The sequence below is a fragment of the Sparus aurata genome, chromosome 14 (assembly GCF_900880675.1).
Source record: "Sparus aurata chromosome 14, fSpaAur1.1, whole genome shotgun sequence".
Taxonomy (NCBI): Eukaryota; Metazoa; Chordata; class Actinopteri; order Spariformes; family Sparidae; genus Sparus; species Sparus aurata.
Genome location: NC_044200.1, coordinates 25,284,700 through 25,303,528, shown reverse-complemented (window position 1 = coordinate 25,303,528; position 18,829 = coordinate 25,284,700). Strand labels below are relative to the sequence as shown.

The window sequence follows — 18,829 nt, the reverse complement described above, 5'->3', positions numbered from 1 at the left end:
AGTAAACCATGACACCTTCCAGTCTGCACTGAGGGAACAGAACCCTGTGCTGTGTAAACAGTCAGTGTGCAGGTGAGGACGCCCCCTGCTGGACGTCAGCTCTCTGCTGAGGGAGAAGTAACTGAGTACATCTACTCAAGTACTTCACTACACTCACTACCTCCACTGATTCTACCTTCTGATTCTGATTCTGATTCTTATCTGAGTTATAAGTTACTTTACAGATTACAGATTACATCAGCTTCATCTCCAGATGTGTTGATTTTTTATTTATGTCTGTTTTTGTCTCCTGGAATGTTTCAATCATGTCAAACTAGTTTCTCCAAGTGTTGTAAAAGTAACATCATCATTATCATTATCATCACAATCATTACAATAGTTATCTGTTATTGTAGAACAGTATTAGAAGAGCTGAATCTGTTTATTTCATCTGATAAATGATTTGAGTTTAATGATAATGAATCAATCCTCCCTCAGATCTCAACATGAATCATCTGCTGCAGTAAAACAACAAACTAAACTCAAGCTCACACAGGTTTTAATGTTTTCAGCTCATTTCTAATCAGATATCAGATAAAAACATCATCTTCACAGGAAATAACCAAATAAATCAAAAGTTGATTTGTGACTTTTTCATTCTGCTCAGTTTAAATTGTGTTGATTTGAACAGTGAGTTTGATTTTCATTCAAACAATAATTTAGTTTGATGAAGGATTCTGATGAGGCAGCTCTGTTAAATGTTTTCTGTCAGAAGAATCATGAACATCATCAATCATCTGATCAGATTATTGATCTGCAGAAACATCAGTGCTGCCGTCACACGCTGAGTCCAGCAGAGGGCGCCGTGAGAGAGGAAACAAACTGACATCATCACCTTTATTTTACTGATTTACAACTTTTTAATCGATCATTCTTTAAACCACAGTAGTGCAACATGAACTGTGAGTCTGTGTGTCGCCGCTCAGTCCCGCCTCACCTGAGACGTCACCTGTCCACCTCACAGAGTTCATCGGACAGAAAATCATCCTCCTCGGAACAGACGCAGAGCAGACGGACCGCTGGAGGGCTCAGAGTCCGTCAGTCACAGTTTACTGCAACACACACCAACCCGACCCGACCCGACCCGACCCGACCCTGAGCTGAGCGCTGCAGTGACACAGGTGAGCTCACCTGCAGCACCTCACGATGTTCTCATTGGTTGATTGATACTTTGGCTGAATCCAAACGTCTGACGCTGTGTGTTCTCTCACCTCGTGTCTGAATGTCCCGTCACTCACCATCATTATCATTATCAATATTATCATTATTATCATCATTATCAATATTATTATTATTATCATTATCATTATTGATCTTCTGCACAGAAGTTCTGCAAACAAATTGTAAAAATATAAAGATGAAACTGTTTGTTGGCTCTCCAGCAGCAGGACGATGAGTGACTGGATGGATTCAGCCTGTTTCATTACCGCCAGTCTGCGTCGTCATGGAGACGCCTCCTGTAGCAGGAAGTACCACAGAAGAAGATTGAGCCCGCCTCCAGGTGTGTCATCACCATAAAGTAGGGAAGATAATCTGCTGACATCCAATAGAAGAAGAAGAGTTTTCATTTTCAGACATTATTCAGCACTCGTGCTCTGAACCTCTTCAGGGTTGCCAGGTCTGCTGTGTTCCTGCTACAGGAGGCGTGTCGTCCTCGCGTTGTGTTTCACTGACGCACACGCTGCAGCGGCGGCGTGGCGGCGGCGGCTGCTGCGAGCTCGTCACAGCTCGGCCAAAATATAAGATGGAAACAGACTTTTTAAAAGAGGAGGATGTTTCTCTGTGGAGCTGCTCGTCAGTTTGTTCTCTGACAGAAACTGACAGACTCACCGTTAGCAACATTACAGCTAAAAACAACCCACAATGCATCACTCGCTCTCGTACAGTCAGCTAGCTGTGAATGTAAGACGCCTCAAACTGTTTGAAAGAATAAACAAGTGTTACATTTGGGCCGACACGCTGAGCGCTGTGCGGTCCGGTCCGGCGTCGCTGCGGCGGTCGATGTGTGTTGCACGTTTCTCTCTGCGAGTCGAAGCAGCTTCAGACTCGTCCTGAGAGTCCTGACGCGCCTCAGGATCAGTTCCAGGATCAGTTTCAGGACACCTCGATGACCTCCATGCTGCCGGAGAAGCTGGACTGACTGCCCACCTTCCCCATCTCCTCTCTGGACCGGCTGTCCGTCATGCCGTCTCCGAACTCCATCTGACAGCTGCGTCTCTTCAGCTGCTTCTCGAAGCTGCTCTCTTCGTGCCAGCTCCTCCTCGAGTCGCCGCGGTCGCCGGTCCTCTGCCGGCTGCGCCGCCGCACCGCCTCCAGGCCGTGGCCGCAGCTGTAAGCGGTGAAGCTGCCGCCGCTCAGGATGGCCGAGGTGGAGTAGAAGCGTGTGGAGTCGGAGGAGAGGTACCAGCCGCCGGCCAGAGAGGAGGAGGAGACGGTGACGGGGCCCAGCAGGATGTCCGAGTGCCAGCCTTTCAGGGCGCCGCTGGAGCCGGGTTTGGCGAGGTGCTGCTGGCTGCGCGAGAGGCCGAACAGGAAGCTGGTGGTGTTCTCCTCCATGCTGCCGCTCCGCTGCAGCTGCTGTGAACAGTTCGGAGCAGCGGGCGGAGGTTTGGTGAAGCCGCTGGAGGCCGGCGGTGTGACTCGCTCAGACCCGTCAGCCTCCTCCTTGTCGGGGCTCTGCTCCGGGGTGGACTGCTCCGACACCTCCTCCACCGGGGAGAACTGGCACGGTTTACTGGTCGCCTCTTTGAAGGCAGACGGTTTGTAAAACTCGCCAGCGTCTCCTGAGGCACCGTGAGGAACGAACACGCGGTGCGTGGCGCTCCCGCCCGGCTCGCCGTACGACTTGATGTCCAGAGAGAAGGAGCGCTTCAGCCGGGCGTTGTCTTCAGGGACGTCGGCGAGCTGCAGGCCGCTCAGAGCCTGAGCCAGCAGACGATCCTCGGGGGCGTCGGCCAGAACGCAGGGCAGCGTGAGGGGCTCCAGCGGGACCAGGCCGAGCCCCCCCGGGCCCTCACAACAGGCCGCGGGCTCTGGGTCCTCGGGCTGAACCGGGACCTCGCCGCCGGACTTGAATTTAGCTTCAGTACCGAGAGGACTTTTTATCTTCTTCTCAAAGTCCAGCAGCTGACCCAGGAAGTTGAAGTTAGGAGAGATGGTGGGACGCTTCTCCTTCACAAACCTGTGGACACACACAGCGGCCATCGTTAGTGAGAGTCATGGCGAGCGTCTGTAATCAACACTGACACACAGCACACATTAATTAGAGGGTTAACGAGGCTCTGGGCTCATTAGGACGGAGGAATGTGCCCGACGGACATCAAACAGGAATCTGAACTCTGAGTTCACATCAGCTCCATCAACGTTTCTGTCAGAGGAGGAAGTGATAATCAGCCGCTTCATGAAGACGACGACGGGCAGAAACCATTAAAGGGCCGAAGAAGAAGAACAAGAGGGACACGATGACATCACACGTCTGCTTCATGTCTCCGTTACGTTTGTTTTCATGGAACTTTGTCACGTTTCTGCCTCAACGTCACAAAGAAAACATCAGTCCTGACATTACATCATCGTATGAACCTGAGCTGTCCTCACCTGTACGCCTCGTCCAGAGACATGTCCATCCTCTTCATGATGTAGGCGATGGCGATGGTGGCTGAGCGGGAGATTCCAGCCAGGCAGTGAACCAGGACGCGAGCGTTGGACGCTTTAGCTTTCTCTGAAACACAACAGAGCGACGGGTCAGTCTGAGGACACGCACAACATGTTAAAGGAGCAGTCTGTAGTTTATATTTTAATATGTACAATATTAATCAGGTCAATAAGGTCCCAGAGCACTGTGTGACGTTAGAGAGGTGGCAGGGTCCGCCACATATAAACACAGTGAATCAGTATAATCTGTCGTCCTCTCAGGTCAGTTTGTTGCTCTTTTACAGAAATGTCCTCTGACCTATGAACTCCACCGATCGGTCCAACCAGGGCAGGATCTTCTCACAGAAGGAGTCGTTCACCGGGACTCGCAGGAAGTGAGACTCGGGGATGAAGTCGGGCTTGGGGCAGGTGTTACTGGCGTTCAGGACGTAGCCGATGTCGTTCTGCTGCATCAGATCCTGGAGACAGAAACACAGACCCGGTTCAAACCCGTCCACTGAGTTTAAAGAAACAATCTGACATCACATCCAGAGAGAGGACACGCCCCGCTGTGAGCGTCCACTACCTTGTTGAGGACGTCCCTCTGGCAGCCCAGGTACAGGTGAGGCAGGATCCGGGTCGGTCCGATGTTGGTGACGGGCAGGCAGGGCTGGGAGATGCAGGAGGGGACCAGGGTGGACTTCCCCTCACACAGACCAGGAAACAGGTGGGAGAACTCTGAGAATCCACCTGAGACCAACACACAAGAATTATAAGGAAAGTGACGTTAGAGGTCGACTGAAATGAAACTTGGTGTTTCTCCACATTTAGAGCTGCTACTCATAAATACTTTCACTCTCAATGAATCAATACATTGTTTAGTCGAACACGAAACACTCGGTTCCTCATCAGGATGAGCAGCTGACCCACATGTGACCTCTGAACCGTTAACAGACTGATTGTTGCAGCTGGAACGTACAGATCCAAACCCACATGTCGTCCATCTGTGGCTCGTTGCTTAAATCTTTAAAAACTCTTTAGTCTTCAGTCTTTCCTGAACCAGCTGCTCACCGTGTTCATCACACCAACAGCAGCACAGCAGTTACTGGGATTATTTCCAGCGGCGGATGAATCCAGCTTGGTGCCGTGGTGAGGCAGCAGGCCGGTGTGTGTTCATGGTTCTTCTGCAGAGGTCCATGTTTCCAGCCTGGTTCTGATCCTTTCCACTCCCCTGTGTTATCAGAGCAGCAGGTTCCGGGTTCTTCTCTGCAGACACACGTTGTTGTGTAACGGCTGAACCTTTGACCGAGTGCTTTTAGGAAGTCTTTGTGTTGTTAGAGCTGGAGGGCGGAGTCGTCAGCGCAGCATTACATCATGGTTACATAACGTCAGCCTCGGTGGAAGAGGAGGGAGGACGCCTGCAGTCCAGCCGCCTGTCGCTCACACTAATGAACGGCTTTATCACCAGCGACCGGGCCGAACCAGGCAGAACCAACAGGGAGCGCCCACGTGGAGGCTGTTTGGGTCGATCACTTCTCAGCTTCTTCTATCGTCTCACGGATCGACTACGACTAGTCTCAGTCTCTGCTGTTCTGATTGGGACTCTGTCTCTCTGGCGCTGACTCGGGACTCGTCTGGGTCTCAGGGATCTTTCACCTCTGACCCTCGACTCGGACTCGTCTGTCTCACAGACTCTACACTCTAGTGGTTTGTGTGGGACTGACCTGAGAGCAGGTGCACGGAGGGGAAGCTCCTCTCCAGCTTCACCAGCAGGACGCTGAGGAAAGACTCGGCGCTGAGAGCAGCCGGGTCAGAAGAACTCTGATCGTACACGACGACCTCCTGATCGCCCTGCAGCTCCAACTACAGCAGACACAAGAGGAGGAGTTCATTAACACACCTGACGTTCGTTCAGTTAGTTTATCACATCACACTGTTGGTCCGACATCTTAACTTCTCAATCTACCTTCATGTTCTGCTGCTACAGTGTTTCACCTCTAACATCTGAGGAGTTCTGATGAGTTCTGCTGCAGTCCACTCCACACAGTACTGACACTGTGTATTGTGATGTGACTCATATGAACAGGTGACAGGTGAGTATCCTGTCCTCCCTGACTGAGTCTGAGCAGCTGATTTATTTCAGTTTTAACATCTAAACGCTCAAAATCTCCTGAACGCTTCACAGGTAACAGAGCCAAACACAGGAAGGTGTGACGACCCGGCAGCACCGGGACAAGGGAGGGGACAGGATCAGGACAGGTGAGGACAGACAGGTGAGGACAAACAGGTGGAGACAGACAGGTGAGGACAGACAGATGAAGACAGACAGGTGAGGACAGACAGACAGATGGAGACAGACAGGTGAGGACAAACAGGTGAGGACAGTCAGGTGAGGACAGACAGATGGAGACAGACAGATGGAGACAGACAGGTGAGGACAGACAGGTAAGGACAGTCAGGTGAGGACAGTCAGATGGAGACAGACAGGTGAGGACAGACAGACAGATGGAGACAGACAGGTGAGGACAGACAGATGGAGACAGACAGGTGAGGACAGACAGGTGAGGACAGACAGATGGAGACAGACAGGTGAGGACAGACAGGTGAAGACAGACAGATGAAGACAGACAGGTGAGGACAGACAGGTGAAGACAGACAGATGAAGACAGACAGGTGAAGACAGAAAGATGGAGACAGACAGGTGAGGACAGACAGGTGAGGACAGACAGATGGAGACAGACAGGTGAGGACAGACAGGTGAAGACAGACAGATGAAGACAGACAGGTGAAGACAGAAAGATGGAGAAAGACAGGTGAGGACAGACAGGTGAGGACAGACAGATGGAGACAGACAGATGAAGACAGACAGGTGAGGACAGACAGATGAGGACAGACAGGTGAAGACAGACAGATGGAGACAGACAGGTGAAGACAGAAAGATGGAGACAGACAGGTGAGGACAGACAGGTGAGGACAGACAGATGAGAACAGGTGAGGACAGACAGGTGAGGACAGGTGAGGACAGACAGATGAGAACAGGTGAGGACAGGTGAGGACAGACAGGTGAGGACAGTCAGATGAGAACAGGTGAGGACAGACAGGTGAGGACAGACAGGTGAGGACAGACAGATGAGAACAGGTGAGGACAGGTGAGGACAGACAGGTGAGGACAGACAGGTGAGGACAGACAGATGAGAACAGGTGAGGACAGACAGGTGAGGACAGACAGGTGAATACAGACAGATGAAGACAGACAGGTGAGGACAGACAGGTGAAGACAGACAGATGAAGACAGACAGGTGAAGACAGAAAGATGGAGACAGACAGGTGAGGACAGACAGGTGAGGACAGACAGATGGAGACAGACAGGTGAGGACAGACAGGTGAGGACAGACAGATGGAGACAGACAGGTGAGGACAGACAGGTGAAGACAGACAGATGAAGACAGACAGGTGAAGACAGAAAGATGGAGACAGACAGGTGAGGACAGACAGGTGAGGACAGACAGATGGAGACAGACAGATGAAGACAGACAGGTGAGGACAGACAGATGAGGACAGAAAGATGGAGACAGACAGGTGAGGACAGACAGGTGAGGACAGACAGGTGAGGACAGACAGATGAGAACAGGTGAGGACAGGTGAGGACAGAAAGATGGAGACAGACAGGTGAGGACAGACAGGTGAGGACAGACAGATGAGAACAGGTGAGGACAGGTGAGGACAGACAGGTGAGGACAGACAGGTGAGGACAGTCAGATGAGAACAGGTGAGGACAGACAGGTGAGGACAGACAGGTGAGGACAGACAGGTGAGGACAGGTGAGGACAGACAGATGAGAACAGGTGAGGACAGGTGAGGACAGACAGGTGAGGACAGACAGGTGAGGACAGACAGATGAGAACAGGTGAGGACAGACAGGTGAGGACAGACAGATGAGAACAGGTGAGGACAGACAGGTGAGGACGGACAGGTGAGGACAGACAGGTGAGGACAGACAGGTGAGGACAGGTGAGGACAGACGGACAGGTGAAGACAGTCAGGTGAGGACAGACAGATTCAGGATGCAGGTCCGTCCCCGGCACTCGTCCTCTCTGCTCAGACTGATCCTCGGTGGTTTGGCTGCTCTACTCGTCCTCTCTGGAGGAAACTCTGCTTTCTCTCCATCGCTGCACTCAGAATTAATTACGGCTCGTAATCGGACGGAAAATGTTGCCTCAGTAATCAGACGAGCGGCCGAGCTTCCTCGAGCTTCCTCGAGCTGTTATTCCAGTTTAACAGCCACCGCAGAGGGCGGAGCCGCCTCGCCGCTCGCCAGCCGTCTTTGTTCAGGATAAATAAGCTGTTGTGAGGTCAGACGCCTCCGTCAGCGTCCGTCTGAAGAAACAATCCATGTTCATATCTGCAGCGTCCACTGATCTGAGGTCTGTTCACTGTCTCCACATGTTCACTCTCCTCTGAGCTACGTCCTTACGTCTGATTTAACTCATGAACCGCTCGCTTTCATTCTGTTTTCTGTTTATTTGTTTAATCTGCTCTTAATTCCTTTGATGTGATGTCGTCTTTTATTTATTTCACTCTTTATTTTCCCTCGTTTTTCTGCAACTTTGCCCGTTTTATCACTTTTATTCCTTTTTACTTGTAATGACGGCTGTCGACTCCTCAGGCGAGGATTCTGTGTTTCCTTTGTAAACTCTGCTGTATAAATAAAGTTTATTATTATTGTTAGAAGATTCTGATTCTTTTCTGGGTTTCTTTCTCTGCATGTTAGCATGTTAGCATGTTAGCACGTCCTGTCCCCTCGTCAGAGTCCCTCGAGTCTGTGAGTGTTGATGTGTTTTCAGTTAAATGTGTGTAATAAGCTGTGTGTTTACAGGCTGAACATATTAAAGACATAAATCATCATTAAATGTCCCAGAGTTTAATCCTGAAGCTCTTCATGTGTTAACAACAGTTAGCGGTTGCTAACAAGTGTCTGAATGAGACTACAGAGGTTGTCGGGGACATTAAACGTCCTCACAGCGAACACGGAGACTCATCTACTCACTAGTCCGTCTTTACAGGCCACTTTAGTTACACACTGTTCTAACTCTGACTTTACAACTTGTACATTGATCAGTTTATAGAAAACCTGGATAGTAATTGTGCAGTAAGACTCTTAGTGGTGGAGACGTTTCAGTCATGTGACCGTGATGTCGTCTGTTTGTAGCCTAGCATTAGCTTCTTACTGCTACACAGTTAATTTAGCTTCACACACCACAGAGTGGAGTTCATCTGTGGAGATGATCTGGATCAACAGAACCAGACTCATCATGACACTCGTGAAGTGAAACTGATGACGTTCTAACAGCGTCGGGTTTCTGTTTCACTTCCTTTCACATTTCAGTCACGAGTTCTTTCTTTGTTTCACGTGTGAATACGACCAGAACCTCTCGGGTCAGCAGAGACTCGGCTGGATCCAATAGAACTTCAATAACTAAACAAAGATATCAGAGCTTTGACACTTTTCATCAGCAGAAGGACGAAGTCGACTGTTGTTCTTAACAGTTTGACTAAATTAGTTTAAAATGTAGAATTCATCCTGAGAGTGGCGACGCACCAAAGGTGATAAGAGAAACAGTCTTTATCGCTCAAAAAGACATTATTTACACCCCCGAGTCACACAACGACCCGAACACATTCAGCTAGACCTGGAACCAAACTAAACTTGGATGTAATCAAACAATAATGTTCAGGAGGCCCTGATGAAGAGCCTGATGAAGAACCTGATGAAGAACCTGATGAAGAACCTGATGAAGAACCTGATGAAGGCTTTACTGTTGTGATTAATTAAAGGCTGTTCATCTCATTACTCTGCCTCGACTCGGTCTACGACTTGTTTCACAGTTCTGCTGTTAAGTGTCAGGTGTTCAGTGCGTCAGGTGTTCAGTGCGTCAGGTGTTCAGTGCGTCAGGTGTTCAGTGCGTCAGGTGTTCAGTGCGTCAGGTGTTCAGTGCGTCAGGTGTTTGGCGGACAGGTGACCCACCTTCTTCTTGGCCGAGTGCTGCAGCAGCTCTGCGATCTGGACTTTGTCCTGCTGCAGCCTCCTCTTCATCAGCTTGGAACAGTTCACGTTCACCGCCTCCAGGATGTGCGAGGCGTTGTAGTCCACGAAGGGCCGGCTGTCGATCAGAACCACCCGGTCCAGCCCGCCCTCCAGCAGAGCCACCAGAGCCTCGGCCCCGATGGTCCGCACCACTCCGGGCCTCAGCGTCCCGGAACCAGACTTGGACCATGTTCCTGGTCCCACAGGATGCTCCGACATGTCAAACTACTCCCCCTCCCTTCCCTCCCTCCCCCCCACCCCCCTCCCTCCCTGCTCGTAGTCCTCCCCCCCTCCTCCTCCTCCTCCTCCCCCTCCTCCTGGGCGTCCCGGGCCGGCGGTCCAGCGCAGTGACGCAGCCTGGCGAGGAACCTCAGAGGATGAAGAGCTCCATTGTGTCGGTCGGGTATGATGTCATCCTGATGGCGCTTGGCAGAACGAGAGAGCGAGCGAGAGACAGAGAGAGAGAGAGAGAGGCCTCACTAACTGCGAGTCAGTGAGTGTGTGTGCCTCGTAGTTAGAGTGTGTGTTGCGTCTTCAGGCGGCGTGCAGGCCGGTGGGCGGGGCTCACTGACACCACAGCGGGCTCGTCCTGATGACATCACTCTGCACGATGACCCTGGTCTTCATGCTGAGGTGGTTTCAGACTCTGGAACAGGAAACACAAGCTGTCAGATTTGACTTCATCACAAACCGTCCTCCAACATCAGGCGTCCACAGTGACACCTGTCAATCAACTCATCCTCGTCTCTCGTCTCATTGATGACCTCACAGCGTCGCGGCGTGAAGATAATCGGTCTGGTGGGACTCTTAACTCCTTCAGGAAACTGATGCTACAACAAGAGCAACATTTTGCATTGATTTAATAATTATTTTCTTTGTTATTTTTACTCTTTAAATCTGTTTTTAAATCTTAAATATAATGTAATTCAGGCTGTAACAGTGGATCACTACTGAGGAGTTGGAGTTGGAGCTAACAGCTTCTTTAGCCTGGAGCTACATATGAAAAGCTGTACTGTCAGTTTCTCCGGCCTGTAAGCGTCAGCATTAATAACTCTGTTCTTCATCTAGACGTTTAATGAAACTGAAGATCAGCTGTGTTGCTTTCTGTTCCTGCTGCCAATGATTCTCATGATCAATTAATCAGAAACAATTCTGTGCTGTCAGCCTGATTAATGGGAATGTTTTCTGCTGTCACGTCCTCAGGAGGAAACACTGATCAGCAACTGGAGAAAATACTCAATATATTAATCAATATAAATAATGGTGATCATCCTCTGGAGAGCAGGATCACGGACGCCGACTGTGATGCGTCTCGTTCTGGATCACAGTGTTGGAGAAAAGAGCGCCACCTACAGGATCATCAGCTGCCACGTTATTCAACATCAATACGATTTCAACTGAAAGTGAAACAGCCGCTAATAACGAACCAGACTGAAGGTCACCGCTTTCACTTCCTGTGCAACTGACTCAGAGACGCAGCAGGAAATTCCCTCATGGTGCAAAAACCAGTTTTACAGAGCCGATGAGGAAACTCCCCACACACACACACACACACGCACGCACACGCACACACGCACGCACACACACGCACACACACACACACACGCGCATGCACGCACACACACACACACACACATAATAAGAGGCTTCTATGTTCACTCTGAAGTTAGTTTCAGACTGAATGAATCAACCACAGAGTCACAGATCGAGTCCGACTGTCTGGACTTACTCGATCCAGAACAGAACCAGGACCAGGAGAGATTCTGTTCACATTGATATGAATCAGAGGAAACTCAGAAACCAATCAGAGAAGTCGGACGTTGTTTATATCAATGACGAGTAGTGTGAACTGTTCCTTTAACGATCCACAGAGAACCAGCAGCAGATACATAACAGCAGATATTCATTAATCTAAGATCCAGACATTGTTGGCAGGTTCACGCAGGAGGACGATGAGTTCTGAAGTTATTCTATAACACCTGGTGGATAAACACATGTTGTTCATTTATTTAACTGGGCAGCAAATAAAGTGAAGAAGTCGTTTGTTTATCAGTTAGAAAGAAGAAAAGTTACGAGCTCCTTAAAGGACAATGTTACGTTATTATTATCATATCATGTTGTATATTAATAAACAGTATTTGGTTCATTCTCTTCAGTTCTGTTCTAACTTACCAATATATAAAAGATGTCACTTTCACTGACACATCTTTGAGGTTGTTTGTTAAACTTTTAAACATGAATGATCAATGAGTCGTCGATCGATGGGGCCGATATGGATTATCAGACATCAAGGAGAATAAAAACAGATATTTGGGATCGACAGACTGAAAGTTACAGTTGTTTTGTGTTCTGCTGCACCTGAACAACACGACCCAGTCCAGAGACGACAGCTGTGACTGCACACAGAACCAACATTAAAGGTGCATACCGCCACACACTGAGTGGAACTGCCGACTCGTTAAGTCCACTAAAGCAGCTTGGCTTTAGATTTCTTACATGTATTTAAGTTGCTGCTTTTAACTGTTGGCTGCACCTGTCTGTCTTCACTCTCTAAAGGTTTTTGGTATCAGGAAGTGAAAAATGGAACGTGACGACAGACAGAAGGCACACAGGCAGCAGGCGAGGCCGAGGACGACAGAGGCTGATACTTACAATCATACTTATATCATGTTCACAACACTGTCATCACAACCAAAACTACTTCTTTACATTCACAATAATCACTCGACAGCTGCTTCTGAAGAAGGCCGACAGCAGGTCACAGCAGGTTCTCTTTAGTGTGCTGTAATGATCTGAGAGGTGCGTTCAGGATCCAAATGTTTCCATGTGACTGCTGTCACTGTGGCACATTAACCAGAAGCTGCTGGTATAAACGTGACAGGACGGAGGAAACGTTTGGATCTAACAGCCGTCTGTGTTCGTCGGACAGACGTGGAGGAAAGTGTTGGCCGACAGAAACATCTGATTATCTTCTGATTATTCTCAAACTGATCGTATGTTTGTCTGCATGTCACACAGAACAAACACGTCTCGTATCAGAGGAAGTTACACAACGTGAACAAACATGTACGTCTGGAGACACAATCACCAAACCCAGCACGTGTTTCCAGACGTAATGACATCAGAATATAATCCATCAGAAACATGAGCGGCCATCTTAACACGCAGCACCTCAGATCTCAGCGTCCTGAGCAGAAACAGCGAGCGGCTGCTTCCTGGTCACACCTGCAGCAGGTGTGTCTGCTGGTTCAACCTGTCGGCCCACTCTGACCGAAGGTTAATATCTCAGCTGTGACGGCGGTCAATCAGCCAATCAGAGGACTTTAACCTCTCGCTGACATCAGAGGCCGACAGGTTCACCTGTCTCACCTCACCTGAGCCAGAACCATCAGGATGTAACATGATTTTAAACAACGGAGCAGTTTGGTGACGCCAGGAGAGTCAGAACGAGTTAAAGATGTTTGAAATAGAACAAATTATAAACTACAGTGTTAATAACACTGATCTTAAAGGAGCAGTTCACCCAAAACTGACAGTCCAGTCATCATCTCCTCACTATGATCCACCACTGAGTCGATACACTGATACATCTGTGACAGGACGATGTCATCAGCTCACCGACACGTCGCTCCAGATGTTATCCACATCCTTTTTACAGCTGAACTCTTCACCGCAGCTGCTGAGATAAAAGTGTTGGCATGCACCCCGACTGAGGTGTACGTAACGTCTCCTCAGATCAGGTTGTGATCGGTTCTCTTCTGCAGACCAACGAGCTTCTTATTACTTTTAGCATCTGACTGAATTTAAAAGTTACATTTTTCTTATTATCTAAAAAACCACATCTTATAATTCCCTCTGGCACTGATGAGCTTCTATATTTACCTGATCAGTTCTACAGAGGAATATTTTAAGCACAGGATTAGTTTTTCTCTGTACAACACTGATGATGAAGAGTTATAATATCAACTGTTTTTAATACTCACCAAAACTCACTGAAGATAATTCAGATTTAGCGTGTACTGTTCCTTTAAGCCCGTTGGATCCGTCTTTATAAATGTCTTCACCTCCTAAATAAAGCTGAACTCTGATCTATAATTAGTGTGTAATAAAAATAAGTCGTCCCCCTGACGAGCACAGACACATGGATGCTGCTGATCTCGTCACTCTCTCGTTCACGCCGACCTTTAAAATCCCCTCGCGCAGAAAAACAAACCCATCAATTCTCAGAGCTCAACGTCGACTTCCTCAATGAGTCGAGACTAAAATCACAGGATACAATAAAACGGCCGTTAGTCACCAACGCAGGCCAAGTGTCAGATGTGTCACCTGATCTGGTGTCAGCGAGCAGAGAGACAGTTAATGTACAGACGACGTCACCGAAACCAGCGCCGCCATCGCTGAAAGTGAAAACACATCCAGAGATGAGGGGAAGTTTAGAGTCCAACAGTTACAGTGTGAAGTCTGAGAAGGTGAAGATCAAACATTATATGAACAATGTGTTACTTTATACATCTCACCTTTAATATCATCTTCACTTGACTGAATGTAGACAAGTTAAAAAACCCTGCTCTTTATTTCCCCTTTGAATGTTAATTCATCCTGTAGGAAACTCATCAGAGGCCATTTTAAACACTAAGATGTTTTTTTAAGCGGTTTATTGTGCTGTTGGTTTTGTTCACAGCTCTCAGGATCATCAGTGAGATATTGATTTGTATTGATCAATTTTTAAATGAATCTAACGAACGTGAGCTTCTAAATAAGATGTGAAACTGACCACTGAGGTATTTTTAACAGGAGGTTACTGAAGCTGTGCAGCAGCTCGAGATTATTCTCCTGTTCTGCATTAATCTGTCAAATGCTTCTGAAAATATAATATACAGGTTAATCATTTAGTCAACAAAACATCAGAAACTCATGAAAACTGTCGACGGTGGCGTCCAAATGTCTTATTGATCTGTTTGACAGTTAAAACTCTTCAGTGTAACACAACAGATGTTGTTGTTTGTTTGTAACGCTGCTTGAACAAGTGCGACACATAAACATTTATTATAGAGTATTTTAATAAACCTCAAAATGTAACTTAAGTGCAGTACTTGAGTACATTTACTACATAATATAAACAGATCAAACACTGAGGTAATATTGGAAAAATAGCATTGACTTCATGTTTACAGCTCGATAATAAATTATATAAGACTTCACATTTTCAGATGTTCAGGTTAGATTTTGTATTCAATCAGGGAAGATATAAATGACAGGTTTAATGTCAAACAGGAAACAGTCTTAAATTAGTTTATGTGTAAAAATAAAGTTTTAAGAGAATATTAGACAAATTTGGACGAGATGTACTTCTAACTTTTATGTTATTAACTATAAATCCAAAGTAATGATAAAAAATGAAGGATTTAGTGTACAAAAAATGCTAAAGTAATCTGCTAAAATGCCCCTTTTTTAAATGAGGGTTGGCATTATTAAAGGGGAGTTTAACTTTGATGTCAGCTGATTAAAAGTTGTATAAAGTGTATTTAATGAGTAAATAAGTGTATAAGATGAGTTTGGATGAACCTGTAGATGTTTTTTAGTGACATTTTCATGTAAAGTAAAGGTTTAATGTCAGACAGGAAGCAGTTATAGATTAGTTTATGTGTGTATAAACACAGGTTGGATCAATTCTCATGACATTTGTTAAAAATTGTGATCATTATTCGAAAGAAATAAAGGATTTACTGTACAAATAATGCTAATGTAACACATACTGTATCTGCTAAAATGCCACTTTTTTAAATGAGGTTTGGCATTATTAAAGGGGAGTTTAATGGAACTGTGAGGTTTAACTTTGATGTCAGCTGATTAAAAGTTGTATACAGTGTCTGTAATGAGTTGGTGAGTGTAGAATAGAGTTCGGACGGTCGGGTCGACATTTCCACACAGTTCCTCGGTGGTTCTGGTGTCGTTACTCGCTGTTCTCTGACATTTTGTCGGTGTGAACGACTCACTGACCGCCAGGCCGATTCTTACAAAAACACCGTGAAGAAGAAGAAGAAGACGAAGAAGAAGAAGAAGGAGACATTTTGCTGCTTCGTCTTCTTCAACACAACTTCTTCTTCGACACACACGTCAACTAAACTTTGACTTGAGGCCCGTTAACGGAACTTCAGCAGCCGCGGATCGCGGACTTGGACCGGACACTTCGGTCAACTCACCGTTTGAAAAACTCGACGTCAGAAGTCCGAGCGGCTCCTCAACCGTCCGGCCGGGTTAAAGATGGAGGCTGGTTCCGTGTGGCGGAGAGTGGACCGGGTATGAGACGGAGCTGAGGCCGGGGGAGAAGAGGGACGCTCGGCTGGCGGAGTCCTGCCGCTGGTGGAGTCCTGCTGCCATCAGAGATGAGGTCACTGCGTTAAAAATAAAAGGATGTCGTCATCGGAGCTCAACTCAACAGGCTCTTAAAGGCGCAGGCAGCCATGAGTGAGCCGACAGAAAATAACTTCACCGTCAGCTCAGCTTTCTGTGTGGAGGCTGCAGTCTGCCGAGGGAGACACGGAGAGGGGACATGTTAGAGACAGGTGACAGGTGACGAGATATATTCACTCACATGTCAATTAACTTAAATATGATTAGACTTACTACAAGTAACTTTAAGTTTTAATTGACTCTGGCGCCCCCCTGCGGCTGCACCACCACACTACACAGCAGCTTCACTCCTCGAGTCATCCTCAACACTCTGACATAAAAATTAATTTAATAAGACATTTCAAACAGTTTTAATCAGACAGAACCAGTGACAAGCATTAACGATATGAATGTACAGAAATGACTAATGAATGACTAATGAATGAATAAGTAATTTAACCAGGTTAATTAAAAATAATATGAATAATCTCTGGTGGAAATTTGAGTTATCAGTATGCTACTACAAGGAACTTTAAGGTTTTGTTGAAACTGGAGCTGCCTGTGGCCTCACAACCAAACTACACAGCAGCTTCGCTCCTCGAGTCAATCTCAGCACTCGGACATGAAAATTGATTTAATGAGACATATTCAACCAAAACCAGACAGAATACAACCGGTGACGATAATTAACGATCTGAATGTACAGAAATAACTGATATTCTCTGTATAAGTGAGGGTTAGCCTCATTCTGCTGGAAATAATAAATAAATAAGTAATAGAACCAGGTTAATTAAAAAAATATATGAATAATCTCTGGTGTAAACTTGAGGTATTTGTATGCTACTACAAGGAACTTTAAGTTTTTTTTTATTCTGCTGCCCCCCTGTGGCTGCACCACTACACAGCAGCTTCGTCATCCTCAGCACTCACAACACAATTTGATAAGACGTATCCAACCAAACCAGACAGAATTAAACCGGTGACAAGCATTAACGATATGAACGTACAGAAACAACTGATCTTCTGTCTGTTTGGGTGAGGATTAGCCTAATTCTGCTGGAAATAAGAGATAAATAATGGAACAAGGTTACTTTAAAAAGTATATGAACAATCTCTGGTTTAAATTTGAGGTATCTGTATGCTACTACAAGGAACTGTCATTTTGTGTTGATTTTGACGCCCCCTGTGGCCGCACCACCACACTTCACAGCTGCTTTGCTCCTTGAGTCATCCTCAGCACTCACAACACATTTTAATAAGACATATCCAACCAAAAAGAGACAGAATTCAACCAGTGACAAGCATTAATGATATGAATGTACAGACAACTGATATTCCGTCTGTTTGGTTGAGGGTTAGCCTAATCTTGCTGAAAATAATAGATGAATAAATGGAAAGTAATCCAGCCAGGTTATTTAAAAAAAAGAAAAAAGAAGAAGAATCTCTGGTGTAAATTTGAGGTAGTATGCTAATACAAGGAACATTTTTGTTAAATTGGCGCCCCCCTGTGGACAACAGATGACAATAGTGTTCCTGTCGCACCAGCAGACTACACAGCAGCTTCTCTCCTCAGCACACCCATATAAAAAGTGATTTTAAATTCATTCATCATCTGACCTGAACGAGCTCGTCCTCTAATGACATGTGTGTGAATTATGAATCAGTCGCTGTCATGTCACCTGTCGGCTCCTTTCTAAACAAAGTGATCACCTGACTGTTCAGAAGGACTGCACATTAGTCTCATCACTGCTTTAGAAACATAAAGGTAAAAAAAATAATTTTAATGTGGAAAATATTATAAAATAATAATAATTCAGATTAATTTCCTTCTCGCACGAACACAGAGAAATGTTCACAAAAGTGTAAAAAGGTTTTTCAGTAATATTCACTGGAAGAGAAAGTTTAGGGGCTTTTTATTCATCTTTAAATATCGGGCTTAAGAAAATAAGATGCCTTTCTATTGAACTGATCAGAAGAGTATGGATGCTCATTACTGCCAGAAACAAATGAATAAAATGTAGGAATTAAAGAGTACGTGGTAGAAAATCAATAATTACACTTTAGAGAATTATGTAATATTATTCTGACAGGGTGTCATCTATATATGAATGTGGACTGTGTCATGAGTGCTGAGTTTAAGGTTGGTGATGTGGTTAATAATGATGGTGTTGTTATAAGGCCAAATGAAGTGTACTGCGAACAAAGCATGTGGTCCTGACAAAACAACAGCTGAACACCTGAAATATGCCAGCCACAGACTCTCAGTGTTACTTGATATGTGTTTCTCTGGACTGTTGTTTCATGGAATATTACCTGACTCTATGCTATCTGTACTGCTAGCCATCAAAGATAAAACCTGCAAAGCATCAAGCATAGATAACTACAGACCAATTGCTATAGCTAGTATACTATCTAAAGTGTTCTTGATGATCTTGCTTATTAGGCTTCAAGAATATACTATAACTACTGACAACCAGTTTGGATTCAAAACTAAGCATGGCACTGACTTGTGTATTTATGCTTTAAAAGAACTTGTCTCCAACTATAAAAGGCACAATTCAACAATGTTTATGTGCTTTCTAGATGCGTCCAAAGCCTTTGATCACATTAATCATGGCAAACTGTTTCTTAAGTTGCAAGAGTGAGGGGTGCCCGCATACTTAATAAGAATTCTGCATTATT

At 46.2% G+C, this 18,829-nt stretch overlaps 1 protein-coding gene and 1 long non-coding RNA gene across 2 annotated transcripts; both read right to left on the bottom strand.

The window, feature by feature from the left end:
- Positions 1-534: 534 nt before the first annotated feature.
- On the bottom strand, positions 535-9,996 carry dusp16 (dual specificity phosphatase 16). The gene is made up of 6 exons (XM_030440580.1): positions 9,695-9,996; positions 5,394-5,532; positions 4,256-4,419; positions 3,989-4,148; positions 3,634-3,757; positions 535-3,220 (listed from the first exon to the last, which is right to left on the bottom strand). Exons 1-6 carry the CDS (start codon positions 9,971-9,973, stop codon positions 2,134-2,136), a joined length of 1,953 nt encoding a protein of 650 aa, XP_030296440.1. The 5' UTR covers positions 9,974-9,996; the 3' UTR covers positions 535-2,133.
- Positions 9,275-9,688, bottom strand: LOC115595846 (uncharacterized). The gene is made up of 2 exons (XR_003986812.1): positions 9,447-9,688; positions 9,275-9,410 (listed from the first exon to the last, which is right to left on the bottom strand). It is a non-coding gene; the product is annotated as an uncharacterized LOC115595846 (long non-coding RNA).
- Positions 9,997-18,829: the final 8,833 nt, after the last annotated feature.

Excerpts from the sequence above, each read along its gene's own strand:
- dusp16 (XM_030440580.1), bottom strand. The coding sequence starts at position 9,973 with ATGTCGGAGCATCCTGTGGGACCAGGAACATGGTCCAAGTCTGGTTCC. Across the intron at positions 4,420-5,393 it reads CTCCGTGCACCTGCTCTCAG|GTGGATTCTCAGAGTTCTCC; the intron begins GTCAGTCCCACA and ends TGTTGGTCTCAG. Across the intron at positions 3,221-3,633 it reads TCTCTGGACGAGGCGTACAG|GTTTGTGAAGGAGAAGCGTC; the intron begins GTGAGGACAGCT and ends GTGTGTCCACAG.